This window comes from Nerophis ophidion, linkage group LG22, assembly GCF_033978795.1.
Source record: "Nerophis ophidion isolate RoL-2023_Sa linkage group LG22, RoL_Noph_v1.0, whole genome shotgun sequence".
Taxonomy (NCBI): Eukaryota; Metazoa; Chordata; class Actinopteri; order Syngnathiformes; family Syngnathidae; genus Nerophis; species Nerophis ophidion.
The window spans coordinates 42,183,620-42,198,269 of NC_084632.1; the positions used below are offsets into that span (position 1 = coordinate 42,183,620).

Consider the following 14,650-nt stretch of genomic DNA (forward strand, 5'->3'; position numbering starts at 1 on the left):
AATGTAAATATAACACAATAAGAGCAGTAATAGTAGACCTTAGTTGTGGGTGTGATAAAGTAGACAGCCTTCATTTCTGGAACAGGTTCTCTGTTTTTGTACAGGTCCTCCACAACTACAGAACAAGAATTTGGTTAAGTCATCAGCTGCAGATGCCCACATATATATACTTAAATGATCATGAATTATGTTAATTATCTTGTATACAGACAGGTTTACAATGACAACAAGGAAAAGGTTATCAAATGTTGGCTACCGCAATGAATTTCTCCATTGTACTAATTTAAAAATGATGAATAGGAAACCCCCCCCCCCAAGATAAAGCTGTTGGAAGTTTACATCCATCCATCATGGACATGAATGTCAACACAGTGTTTACCACAGGTCAGGCATCTATTTGCCGTGGTGTGGTCGGGCGGGGGGTGGGGGGGGGGGCGTGGTGGTGGGTCGGGGGTCGATGACCAAGAAGAACGCGGAGTTGGAATATAATTCCAACACTTTATGTACATATTTATATACATATTTATATAATATTCACATATTTATATAATATGTAACTACAAGCTCCATTCACAGGCAGAGTCCCATTGCTTTTATGAGCGGTCGAGCGAGTCAAAAGCCGAAAAAAATATATACATATATATATATATATATAAAAAATTATTTTTTTTATTTGAATTTTTTTATATTATTTGTGGCGGCCGTAATTCTTTCGTGGCGGCCCGCAACAAATAAATGAATGTGTGGGAAACCCTGCAACATAATCATGGTATTTTAATGATTTATTTATGAAATACATATTTGGAATCATTACACACTATACATACAATGTACATCAGGGGCCAACGCAATTTGCCTGGAGTACATTGGTGATAAGAGTCTGGGTGGGGTTATTTTAGTAGCCATAATATATTTAAATAATATCCACAATTACTGTAAACTACAGGGCAGAAATGTGGGAAGTGAATTTGAGACCCCTGACATACATCTTTAGTGATTTTTAAAAACTATGTTTCATTTTGAAATATGGGAAGAATTTCAGCCTTAATTTAAGTGGTTTTACAAAAATATTGTATAACGACCAGTTACTTTAGTTCTCCAAATGTTTTTCTTTCTGGCATTTTGATGAGAGAAAACTTGCCTTATTTTCCGCAAAATAATATAATTATATTATTTGTACTATATTATTTTCCAGCTTAAATTCAATTTAACCCTTCTTTTTTAAAAGCCTTTTTTTGATATATGCGTGCTAGTTCTAAATTGTATTTGTATTTATTTTTATTATATATATATATATTTTTTTTAATACACTGTAGCACTATGAGGTTGTTTGCTCAATGGAAAGTGCTTTTTACAAATAAAATCTATTATTATTATTACCACAGAGTGTTTTTGTTTTTTTAAGATAGGTAGATATTTTACTAATATATTATCATCAAAAATGTAATGTAAAATTCTATAATCACGCATGCAAAGAACTTTTGGCAACGCTATCCTGTAGCCACGCCCCCTTGGGTAATTGACTTCCGTTGTTTTGACCTCTGTTTACGTCCGTCACGTCAAATAAATACCTTCTCTCTGGCTACTAATAAATGCTCTAGGACTACAGCTGGTTCAGAACTAACAGTGTTCGGATTGTAATCCTCCAAATATGATTAGCAGCAAAGTAGAAAGCTGTCAACGTTGAAAACATAGACATCTTATAAGTAGACGCAGCGTTGGCTGCTGTGACGCGAGAAATTGGGCCGCCATCTTGAAGTGGTGATGAGGAGCCGGTGAGCAGCCTAAACTGACAGTTGACAGGTAGAAAACAAAGATGCCGAGCTGGTGTTCAGCATTTTCCTGGTCAAATGAGCGGAATAGGAATCGGGGGATTACTTTTCACAAGTAATATTTAACATTAACGTACTATTGGTTGTATTTTGTGAAAAGAATATTACCATGGAGTTCAGAAGGAGCAAAGATCTTCAATAGTACTGATTATGATGCATTCTCATTTTAGGCAAAGTATAAGACAATAATTTCTTAACAGCATAATTGTAACCAGGAATAAGTCTTCAAGTAACAATATTCAAACACTAACATTGTTGGGTGAGACAGAATTTGGTTTTATTCCGAATCCAGTAAAACAGGTTGTTGGTTTTAGCTGATATAAAGACTTTCAGGTGTTTATATATGTTTATGTATAAGTATTTGGCAGACGCTTTAATTCAAAGCGACATACATTAAAAATACATATAAAACAATTACTGTACACATTAAAGGAATAATATAAACTATCATTACAAAGTGTCAAGACAGAATAAACTGTCTACTGCTGCAGCTACAGAGATACAGTCTGTAAGAAATATAGATATATAATGTATTCATACATTGTTTATGTAAGATATATGCATGTATATATAACCTACTCATATTGTTTCTTCAATTAAAAAATAGCTGACCGTTTTTTCCCGCTTCTCTGGGATTATATTCCCAGTTTTGATCTCGGACGTCTGGTCACTTACAGCATATAGGAATATTCTATTACTGTTAAGCAAACTATGAATAATAAAACACTCCAAAACATGTATCCTTTATCATAGTTACATGTATGACCAAAAAATAAAGTGTGAAAATCTGTGGTATTCAGTGAGGTGAGATGAATTAAATGCGCTGACAGTTCATTGCTCCTGACAAGTGAATTGCACTGAGTGGAGCGGATCACCACTCCAAGATGGCGGGCCCGCGTCTCGTCAGCGCCAATAGGTAGTAGCGCTCCATGCTAGGTACCCTTACAAGAAGTCTATGGTTGAAAGCAGGTAAGATAGCTAGATGATGCTAACTATGCAAACTTGCGAGCTTGTTTCGGCGTACCTGATGGTCTCCCTGTTCTGCAATTCAGTGCGGCGTTCAGGCAAGAGGAACAGCGAGGGCTTGCGGCTGAGCCGAGCATTCTAGGAATTGGGTTTGGTTCCTATTTTCTTTGATATTGTAGTGGGTTTACATAATTCACCCACAGAGCTTTTGTTATTGTTAAAGGCCTTCTGAAAGCCACTACTACCGACCACGCAGTCTGATAGTTTATATATCAATGATGAAATATTAACATTGCAACACATGCCAATACGGCGGGGTTAACTTATAAAGTGCTATTTTAAATTTCGCGCCGGAAAATCCTGCTGAAAACGCGTGACGTCACGGATTGTAGAGGACATATTGTGCCCAGCTATTAAATCGTCTATTTTCAACGCAAAATTCCACAGTATTCTGGACATCTGTGTTGGTTAATCTTTTGCAATTTGTTCAATGAACAATGGAGACATCAAAGAAGAAAGCTGTAGGTGGGAAGCGGTGTATTGCGGCCGGCTTTAGCAACACAAACACAGCCGGTGTTTCATTGTTTACATTCCCGAAAGATGACAGTAAAGCTTCACAATGGAACAGAGATGTCAAGCGAACACTCACACAAAGTACAGTGTATTATGCAGCGATCATTTCGAAAAATTAATAACATTTTACCATTCTGTAAGCGATCTATGTTGTGTGCTACTCCAGCATCAATATCAGCTGCGTCCTCCTGACCGTCACCGTCAGCGTCGGGTTCAAAGCGGTATAGCTCTATCCATTGTTGCGGTTGGGCCTGGCCGAGTGGTCCTGCCACCCCCACGGCTACCATGGCGCCTCTCACAGCATCTTCCCTGTCTGAATCGATCCTACTGCCCTCTAGTCTTTTTCTTTTCCTCGTCCTTCACTCTCGCTTTCCTCATCCACGAATCTTTCATCCTCGCTCAAATTAATGAGGAAATCGTCGCTTTCTCGGTCTGAATCGCGCTCGCTGCTGGTGGCCATGATTGTAAACAATGTGAGGAGCTCCACAACCCGTGACGTCACGCGCATATCGTCTGCTACTTCCGGTACAGGCAAGGCTTTTTTATCAGCACCAAAAGTTGCAAACTTTATCGTCGATGTTCTCTACTAAATCCTTTCAGCAAAAATATGGCAATATCGCGAAATGATCAAGTATGACACATATAATGGAGCAGCTATCCCCGTTTAAATAAGAAAATCGCATTTCAGTAAGCCTTTAAGAGTTCTGGTCAAACAAGTTTTCATGGGACGTGTTTCCCTGCGTTTTTTATTGTTGTTGCGCTGAGATAGATGCTGCTTAATTGCTGATAGGAAAACAAAGTCTGAATGTCATTACAACAATTAGCTCTATCTATTGACACCCCACCTTTGACCCCCGTCCTTACACGCCACAATATTTCAAGAAAAAAGCAGAAGTGATATTTTGACATGAAACACGGATTCCCGCGTTTTTGCGGACATTTCACAGGCCTGGTTATTCTCCCAACACTCCAGGACCTGGCTGCAGATAACCTACTTGTTATTTTCTCGGACATCAGATCAGACATTTTGCAGCATGCTGAAAGGAGTCTTGTGGTGAAAGTGTCCAAAATCAATACCTGCAGAAAAGAGGTTTAGGTTTAGTAAGGTGGATGTTTGAGACGAGGCACTATGTTCTAACTAATTGCAAATTAAAATCAACTATTGTAGAGAATGGAGAAAAAGCGGAAATATTCATTAACACTCTAAACAGCAGGGGTGCCCATTACGTTGACCGCGGAGAGTGTGTCAGTCGACCGCCAGCCAGGCTTTTAAAAAAATAGACCTAAAAATTAGCGATCATCAATCTTCACCAAGACGTCACTTGATTGACATTCACGGCACCCGAGGGTCTTGTGAGATGACTCTGGCTGCTGTGAGATTATTATTAAGAAAAAATGACCGACTGGAAGGTGAGGAACACTTTTTATTTCAACAGACTCTCGCACCGTAGCTTCCGTCAAAACTCTAAAGACTGACTGCACATTTCCTAACTTCACAATAAAAGCGCTGCTTCATGCTGCCTGCGCTAACAAAATAAGAGTCTCGGAAAGCTGGCGTGCACAAACGAGCAAGCTACGGAATTTGCCGCCAATGTTTTTCTTGTAAAGTGTATGGAAGCTGGATAAATAAGATGCCAAAACCAACCACTTTCATGTGGTATTGTACACAAAGGAGGACTTTTTTTGTCCTCCGTTCAAAAATGTGGACGTTATCATCACTACTGTCTGATTCCAATCAATGCAAGTCATCAGAATCAGGTAATACACCAACTTATATTCTTGTCTTCGTGAAAGAAAGACATCTATATGTGTTACACATACTTGTATTATCATTAAATTCATTTAACTTGTTAACAGAAACATCTCTTTCATAAATAAATAAATATAAATGATATATATAATGAGGTAGATCCCCTCGACTTGGTCAATTGAAAAGTAGCTCGCCTGCAGAAAAAGTGTGGGCGCCCCTGCTATACAGTATGTTGATTGCACAACATTGCCAACATATTTTTGCCTATTTCAGATTTTGACTTCCCTTTTTTGTTTCCTTGGATTTGAACATGTCATATTGTACTGTGGGCAGCTGCAATAACACAGCCTGTAAAGCATTATAAGACATCAAAATATATGGCTTTTTATCAATATCGCGATATTTTTAGGCCATGTCACGATGCACCATATATATCTGGATATTTTGTCTTAACCTTGAATGAACACTTAATGCATATAATCACAGCAGTATAATGATTCTATGTGTCTACATTAAAACATTCTTCTTCATACTGTATGAATATATGCTAATTTTAAACTTTCATGCAGAGGGAAATCACAACAAAAAGTGTATTTATTGAACAGTTATTAAGCAGTGGTACAAACATTCATGTCATTTCCAAAACAGAAAGTGCAAGGTTGTCAGAGACATTTTAAAACAATCTATGAGAGCACTTTTGTGCATGATGTCACTAAGATGACATATCAAAACAACACTAAATTAGAGTGCACTTTTTGTACAGAACGCCACTACAATAGTTTAAAACAAATAAAGTGCACTTTTGTGCATGATGTCAATAACTGTCAAATAAAAGTGAGCTGCATAATAGGAAATCAAATAGTGTATGTCCTTCACTATGTGGTAGGTTCCTGCAGACGTTATCTTCTTCTGTTGTTGACTATTTTTTCATACGGTGTTGATCTAGAAATGGTTGCTTGGGCATTTTGTTGGTGTGGCACCGGTTAGAGATGTTGACATGCGGAGTTTCAAGTACTCTTCATTCTTTCGCAGGTGATTTTTCAAATTATGCTACAAATTAGCAGTAAAGCTACTTTTTGTAGCAGCGCTTTTGCCGCATACTTGACATATTACTGTTGTCTGTTCAACATCTTCCCGCTTGAAGTCAAACCACCACCAGACAATGGACCCCCTGCGGTTTTTTCTTAGGAATTAATTATTCTTCCTTCATTTGTTACCACATTAGCACCTTCTCTCTCTCGTATTACCACTCGCACCGCTCCGCTAGCACCACAGCTATTGTTACCCGTGCCGCTACCTCTCTGCTGGGCGAGAGCGTGTGACGTTGCACGCGCGACAGTATGTGTCGTGTGTAAGAAGGTGCGATTGTTATACGTCTCTGTGACGAGAGACAAGAAATAGTGAGAGACGCCTGAAGTGTAATTCCCGCAACTGCATGAGAACGTATACTCAAATATCACGATATAGTCATTTTCTGTATCGCACCGAGACAAACCCGCGATATATCGAGTATATTCCATGTATCGCCCAGCCCTAATATCAACCAAGTACTAGCACATTGTTATTATACGCACTAAAGCCCACAAACTATTTTTAGCAACATTTTGCTGCTCAATTGACGTATTGATCCAGTAAGCTGCTGCATCACCTGTGTGCTGGTGAAAGTTCATTCTAGATTATAAATCATGTCTCTCACCCGGATTGTAGAAGTTTATGGCCATTAACCGAGAAGTTAGTCAGTTTTGAAAGTCACTGTGCAGAGGCGCAGCAGACGGGTCGACGGCGGGGCAGGGCACGCTGCAGCCCTGCCCAAGATGGCGGCAAGCAGGCGGAGAATGCGGCGGGGCGGAGAGACGGAGCGTGCTGGGAGCGACGCCGCCGCAATGGAATTCAGGTGCGTGGCTCACACATCGGGATACGGTTAACATTTCTCCTGACACTGTATAAGAGCGGAGAAGGAGGAGAGATCGGGAAGGAAGGAGGAGAGTCCACAGCGCATGAAAAGCGAGAGCAACATAGAGCGCAAGACGAGCACGAAGACGACGTCGGCTGAAAAGCAGACCGGGGACGAGCAGGGGAAGAAGGAGCTGAAAAGCGATCCGAGCTGCAACCAACCTTTATTGCAAAATAAAGAAGTCAAACCTGGTCAAAAGCATGTCCTTCCTGGGTGGTCCATCGAACCCGCACGACGACGGCAAGCGACTGTCACAGTCACTTTATACCCGGATATGGCGACCAAAAACCCCCGAAAAAAATGCTTGTCAGCGGCACTTCTTTTTAACCCTTAGTGAGTAGTATGATTAATTCTTAATCGAAATGGGAAGATATGATCATTCCATCAGTCGGCATCCTAATGAGAGTAGATATTGTACAGTAAGTAATTGTTTTATTATGGTCGAAATTTGTGTTTCTAGTTTAGCACCTACAAATAATGCTGTAGATGCTTAGTGTTTGTTGTTGAAGGGCAAAGCGAACGTTGTGATGCATCTGTGAAATGAATACACCACTGTATGCTTAAAATGAGTAAAATACGGTAATAATACATGTTACTGGGTATGTGCCTGTTACTACATTACATATACCTGTATACTTACTATGTGTATATAAAACGATGATGGAGGCTTTTGGAGCGCTGTATATGATAAGTAGAGCGACTCCTTTTGGCTAAATTCTTAGCTGACTTTTGCTAGCGTTTCTTTACGAGTTAGAATGCATTAAAAAAAACATGTCTGTTCTTTGTCTTACATAATGATTCTAGTTCCTCTTTAATATAGAAGTTAGGACATGCGTTTGCAACTTGTAGTAGAATTCAGGTTAATATGACCATGCTTTTATTTTGAAGCTTACTTTGCACTGAATGGGAAGTCACTGGGTGTTAATGCAGTGGAACGAGACAAGGTGTAGAGTTAGATACTGTCGCACTTTCTGGACTAATTTTTTAACACTGAAAACTATGTTTATTATTGGACTTAGGGACTTTCTTTATGGGGGTTCAAAGCAGCCTTGAATAGACCTTGTGACATGCATGTGGCTTACCTTCCATACTTCAGATTTCCTGCAGTCTTCAATAATTGTTTCTTTAATTCCTATAAAGATGATGATTATAAGGTCAGGAATCATGGCAGGGACAAAAATGCACAATTTTGGACAGGTAATTCAAGGCATTGGTTATATTCTAAAATAAAATGTAAACCTGACCTACACCACACTCATCATACTAATAAACAGTACAACCCTAATTCATTGGGATTGGGTTTGGTAACACACAGTTGTTGTGAACTAACAGTCACGGTCAAAAGTTTACATACACTTGTAAAGAACATCATGTCATGGCTGTCTTGAGTTTCCAATCATTTCTACAACTCTTGTTTTTTTGTGATAGAGTGACTGGAGCACATACTTGTTGGTCACAAAAAACATTCATGAAGTTTGGTTCTTTTATGAATTTTCTATGGGTCTACTGAAAATGTGAGCAAATGTGCTGAGTCAAAAGTATACGTACAGCAATGTTAATATTTGCTTACATGTCCCTTGGCAAGTTTCACTGCAATAAGGCGCTTTTGGTAGCCATACAATTTTTGACCACTCTTCGACGAAAATGGAGCAGTTCAGCTAAATTTGTTGATTTTCTGACATGGACTTGTTTCTTCAGCATTGTCCACTTTGGGAAGGCCATTCTAAAACCTTCATTCTAGCCTGATTTAGCCATTCCTTTACTACTTTTGAGGTGTGTTTGGGGTCATTGACCTGTTGGAACACGGAACTGTGTCCAAGACCCAACCTTTGGGCTGATGACTATGTTTTCCTGAAGAATTTGGAGGTAATCCTCCTTTATCATGCTTGACAGTAGATCAATCAATCAATCAATCAATGTTTACTTATATAGCCCTAAATCACTAGTGTCTCAAAGGGCTGCACAAACCACTACGACATCCTCGGTAGGCCCACATAAGGGCAAAGAAAACTCACACCCAGTGGGACATCAGTGACAATAATGACCCAGTGGGACGTCGGTGACAATGATGACTATGAGAACCTTGGAGAGGAGGAAAGCAATGGATGTCGAGCGGGTCTAACATGATACTGTGAAAGTTCAATCCATAATGGATCCAACACAGTCGCGAGAGTCCAGTCCGAAGCGGATCCAACACAGCAGCGAGAGTCCCGTTCACAGCAGAGCCAGCAGGAAACCATCCCAAGCGGAGGCGGATCAGCAGCGCAGAGATGTCCCCAGCCGATACACAGACGAGCAGTACATGGCCACCGGATCGGACCGGACTCCCTCCACAAAGGAGAGTGGGACATAGAAGAAAAAGAAAAGAAACGGCAGATCAACTGGTCTAAAAAGGGAGTCTATTTAAAGGCTAGAGTATACAAATGAGTTTTAAGGTGAGACTTAAATGCTTCTACTGAGGTAGCATCTCGAACTGTTACCGGGAGGGCATTCCAGAGTACTGGAGCCCGAAATGAAAAAGCTTTATAGCCCGCAGACTTTTTTTGGGCTTTAGGAATCAGTAATAAGCCGGAGTCCTTTGAACGCAGATTTCTTGCCGGGACATATGGTACAATACAATCGGCAAGATAGGATGGAGCTAGACCGTGTAGTATTTTATACGTAAGTAGTAAAACCTTAAAGTCACATCTTAAGTGCACAGGAAGCCAGATATAGTGTTCCTGGAATTAAAAGCCCCACCTTTTCTCTTTTAAACATATTGCTGGGTATTGTGGCCAAACAGCTCAATTTTTGTTTCATCTGACCACAGAACTTTCCTCAAGAAGGTCTTATCTTTGTCCATGTCATGTCAGATGTCATGTTAGACCAGTTGATCTGCCGCTTCTTTTCTTTTTCCTCCTATGTCCCCCCCCCCCCCCCCCTCCCTTGTGGAGGGGTCCGGTCCGATGACCATGGATGAAATACTGGCTGTCCAGAGTCGAGACCCGGGATGGACCGCTCGTCGGGACCCAGGATGGACCGCTCGCCTGTGTGTTGGTTGGGGACATCTCTACGCTGCTGATCCGACTCCGCTTGAGATGGTTTCCTGTGGAAGGGACTCTCGCGGCTGTGTTGGAGCCACTATGGATTAAACTTTCACAGTATCATGTTAGACCCGCTCGACATCCATTGCTTTCGGTCCCCTAGAGGGGGGGGGGGGGGTTGCCCACATCTGAGGTCCTCTCCAAGGTTTCTCATAGTCAGCATTGTCACTGGCGTCCCACTGGATGTGAATTCTCCCTGCCCACTGGGTGTGAGTTTTCCTTGCCCTTTTGTGGGATTCTTCCGAGGATGTTGTAGTCGTAATGATTTGTGCAGTCCTTTGAGACATTTGTGATTTGGGGCTATATAAATAAACATTGATGGATTGATTGATCTGAAACGCTCACACTGCCCTCTAGTCTTTTTTTTTTTTGTAGTCCTTCACTCTCACTTTCCTCATCCACGAATCTTTCATCTTCGCTCAAATGAATGGGGAAATCGTCGCTTTTTCGGTCCGAATCGCTCTCACTGCTGATGGCCATGATTGTAAACAATTTTAAGATGTGAGGAGCTCCTCAAACCCGTGACGTCACGCGCACATCGTCTGCTACTTCCGGTACAGGCAAGGCTTTTTTTATCAGCACCAAAAGTTGCGAACTTTATCGTCGATGTTCTCTACTAAATCCTTTCAGACAAAATATGGCAATATCGCGCAATGATCAAGTATGACACATAGAATGGACCTGCTATCCCCGTTTAAATAAGAAAATCTCATTTCAGTAGGACTTTAATCGGGGGTCCACGTTAATCATCCGTCCATTTCATACCGCTTGTCCCTTTCTGGGTTGCTGAAGCCTATCTCATTTCTTGGTAATCTTGGTAAACCACTTTTTTGATTGATTGATTGAAACTTGTATTAGTAGATTTCACACTACAGTACATATTCCGTACAATTGACCACTAAATGGTAACACCCCAATAAGTTTTTCAACTTGTTTAAGTCGGGGTCCACGTTAATCAATTCATGGTAGAAGTTCGTGGGAAACACTTTTAAAAAGGTCCGACATGACCAAGTTGTCATGGAAATGATTAGTCAGCTTGTACGAGGTGTGGCTTCAAATCATCGTTGACCCAGTTCGGACTGACAGTGGTTCTGGGCGGAAACAGACACAAATAATATGTTCGCCGCCAACTTTCCCGCTTCTTTAACGCCATACTTCTTGGTGATGTTTTAATAGAATAGTGAAAGTTGACGTAACTGTCATTTCTTCGACGTCTCAACGGAAGCAACTGGTATTTTTTTTTAAATGTACTCGAATCTCAACGACAAGAACACAATGCGTTGTGTTTAATGAAAATAAACCGCGGCGGAGACGGCGAACTTACTTTTCCAAACTATTCTTTTTAGTCCGTTCTCTGGACCAGTTGCCATCTTGATTCTGTTTTTATTTTTATGTTCCGCCCTTTCCGGGGCTGTGCTAAGTGTGACACATGAAGCTAAACATTACCACTTCCTGTCCTACTTCCGGTTGCGGCGGTATTAGGAACACCTGTAGACATCTTATAAATAGACGCAGCATTGCAAATATTTTACTAACATTATTATCATCTAAAATGTAATGTAAAATTCAATAATCACGCATTAAATAACTTTTGGCAACTCTATCCTGTAGCCACGCCCCCTCGGGGAATTGACCTCCGTTGTTTTGACCTCTGTTTACGTCCGTCACGTCAAATAAATACTTCTCTCTGGCTACTGATAAATGCTCTAACCCAGGGGTCACCAACACGGTGCCCGCGGGCACCAGGTCGCCCGTAAGGACCAGATGAGTCGCCCGCTGGCCTGTTCTAAAAATAGCTCAAATAGCAGCACTTACCAGTGAGCTGCCTCTATTTTTTAAATTGTATTTATTTACTTGCAAGCTGGTCTCGCTTTGTTCGACATTTTTAATTCTAAGAGAGACAAAACTCAAATAAAATGTGAAAATCCAAGAAAATATTTTAAAGACTTGGTCTTCACTTGTTTAAATAAATGCATTCATTTTTTTACTTTGCTTCTTATAACTTTCAGAAAGACAATTTTAGAGAAAAAATACAACCTTAAAAATGTTTTTAGGATTTTTAAACACATATACCTTTTTAACTTTTAAATTCCTTCCTCTTCTTTCCTGACAATTTAAATCAATGTTCAAGTAATTTATTTTTTTTATTGTAAAGAAAAATAAATACATTTTAATTTAATTCTTCATTTTAGCTTCTGTTTTTTCGACGAAGAATGGTTGTGAAATGTTTCTTCAAACTTACTATGATTAAACTTCAAAAAAATATTCTGGCATATCTAGAAAATCTCTAGACTCAAATTAAAATCTTATTTCAAAGTTTTTTGAATTTCTTTTAAAAAGTTTGTTCTGGAAAATCTAGAAGAAATAATGATTTGTCTTTGTTAGAAATATAGCTTTGTCCAATTTGTTATATATTCTAACAAAGTGCAGATTGGATTTTAACCTATTTAAAACATGTCATCAAAATTCTAAAATGAATCTTAATCAGGAAAAAATTACTAATGATGTTCCATAAATTATTTTTTAAATTTAAAAAAAAATATTCGAATTAGTTAGTTTTTTTCTTCTTTTTTTCGCTTGAATTTTGAATTTTAAAGAGTCGAAATTGAAGATAAACTATGTTTCAAATTTTAATTTAGATTTTTTTTGTGTTTTCTCCTCTTTTAAACCGTTCAATTAAGTGTTTTGTTCTCGACAAAAAACATTCCGTAAAAGGAAAAAAAAAATGTACGACGGAATGACAGACAGAAATACCCAGGGAGAATTCACATCCAGTGGGACGCCAGTGACAATGCTGACTATGAGAAACCTTGGAGAGGACCTCGGATGTGGGCAACCCCCCCCACCCCCCCTCTAGGGGACCGAAAGCAATGGATGTCGAGCAAGTCTAACATGATACTGTGAAAGTTCAATCCATAGTGGCTCCAACACAGCCGCGAGAGTTCAGTTCAAAGCGGATCCAAGACAGCAGCGAGAGTCCCGTCCACAGGAAACCATCCCAAGCGGAGTCGGATCAGCAGCGTAGAGATGTCCCCAACCGATACACAGGCGAGCGGTCCATCCTGGGTCTCGACTCTGGACAGCCAGTACTTCATCCATGGTCATCGGACCGGACCACCTCCACAAGGGAGGGGGGGACATAGGAGAAAAAAGAAAAGAAGCGGCAGATCAACTGGTCTAAAAAGGAGGTCTATTTAAAGGCTAGAGTATACAGATGAGTTTTAAGGTGAGACTTAAATGCTTCTACTGAGGTAGCATCTCGAACTGTTACCGGGAGGGCATTCCAGAGTACTGGAGCCCGAACGGAAAACGCTCTATAGCCCGCAGACTTTTTTTGGGCTCTAGGAATCACTAATAAGCCGGAGTCTTTTGAACGCAGATTTCTTGCCGGGACATATGGTACAATACAATCGGCAAGATAGGATGGAGCTAGACCGTGTAGTATTTTATACATAAGTAGTAAAACCTTAAAGTCACATCTCAAGTGCACAGGAAGCCAGTGATTCATAATTATTTTTTGAGCAATGACACTTAAAAACAAATCACACTAAAATAGTTGGGGATCCAAAAGTGTCCTACTTAATAAAGTGTTAAAAAATAAATTATACATTTTTTTTATTGTTTACTTTTAGCGCAGTAATCTCGAGATCAACTTCAGATATATCCGTCAATTTTAAGTTTTATTGTTGTTTATGTTTTGTTTGTTTGTTTTAGGCCCTTCTTTAAATAAAAAAAAACAGCTCAGTTTTTTGTATGGTAAAACACAAAATATGCAACATTTTCCCCAAAAAATATCTCAAAGTGGAATATTTAATGTGACGTAATTGACGCCTTGAATAGGTCAATAATTCATAATGACATTGATTTTGATTCATTATTATTTTTTAAAGAAATAAACAGCCTGCATGGCAGCTTTGTGTTATTAGAGTAATAAGCATTGCAACAATTTCTTGTTACATTTCACCTGTTTGCTCTTTTATACCACTTTTTATTTTTTAAATTTTTTTTTAAAATTGTATTCTTAAAATGTGCCGTGGCCGTTAAAAAATGACATGCGGGCCGCACTTTGGACAGCTCTGTGTTAAGCAATGTCAGCTAAGATTTATCTGAGAGCCAGATGCAGTCATCAAAAGAGCCAAATCTGGCTCTAGAGCCATAGGTTCCCTACCCCTGCTATAACATAACAAAATGTTAAAAGTTGGTATGGTAAAACGCCGTATTGTATGTTGTCTATTTGTGTTGGCATTACCATGAGCTGGCGACATGTCCAGTGTGGACCCCGCCTTCCACCCGTGTGCAGCCAGGATAGGCTCCAGCACCCCTCCCCCATTAAACCGGGAAAGTCCAGGTTCTCTGTCACATGTCATTGACCCATCCAAAAAAACCTGCCCCCTCTCTCCATTTGATTGGTTACCTGTGTGAAAGGGGCGGGGACAAAGTGGAGGCATTCCATCCAACACAGAGAGCAGGTACTTTTAAGAAAAGGTGAGAC

General features: G+C 40.0%; 1 protein-coding gene across 2 annotated transcripts in view; it reads right to left on the minus strand.

Annotated features, from left to right (window-relative positions):
• The window catches only part of stxbp3 (syntaxin binding protein 3), a 33,165-nt gene extending 21,576 nt beyond the window's left edge, over nucleotides 1-11,589 (minus strand). Inside the window, exons 1-4 of one of the 2 annotated variants that reach the window (XM_061883878.1) lie at nucleotides 11,483-11,589; nucleotides 8,158-8,207; nucleotides 4,367-4,448; nucleotides 39-115 (exon numbers count right to left, since the gene is read on the minus strand). In XM_061883878.1, coding sequence (XP_061739862.1) covers nucleotides 39-115; nucleotides 4,367-4,448; nucleotides 8,158-8,207; nucleotides 11,483-11,528 — 255 coding nt within the window. In that variant the 5' untranslated portion in view covers nucleotides 11,529-11,589. Of the gene's footprint in view, nucleotides 1-38; nucleotides 116-4,366; nucleotides 4,449-8,157; nucleotides 8,208-11,482 lie in introns of those variants that run through there. The other variant, XM_061883879.1, reaches the window with a different exon arrangement.
• Between the last annotated feature and the right edge of the window lie 3,061 nt (nucleotides 11,590-14,650).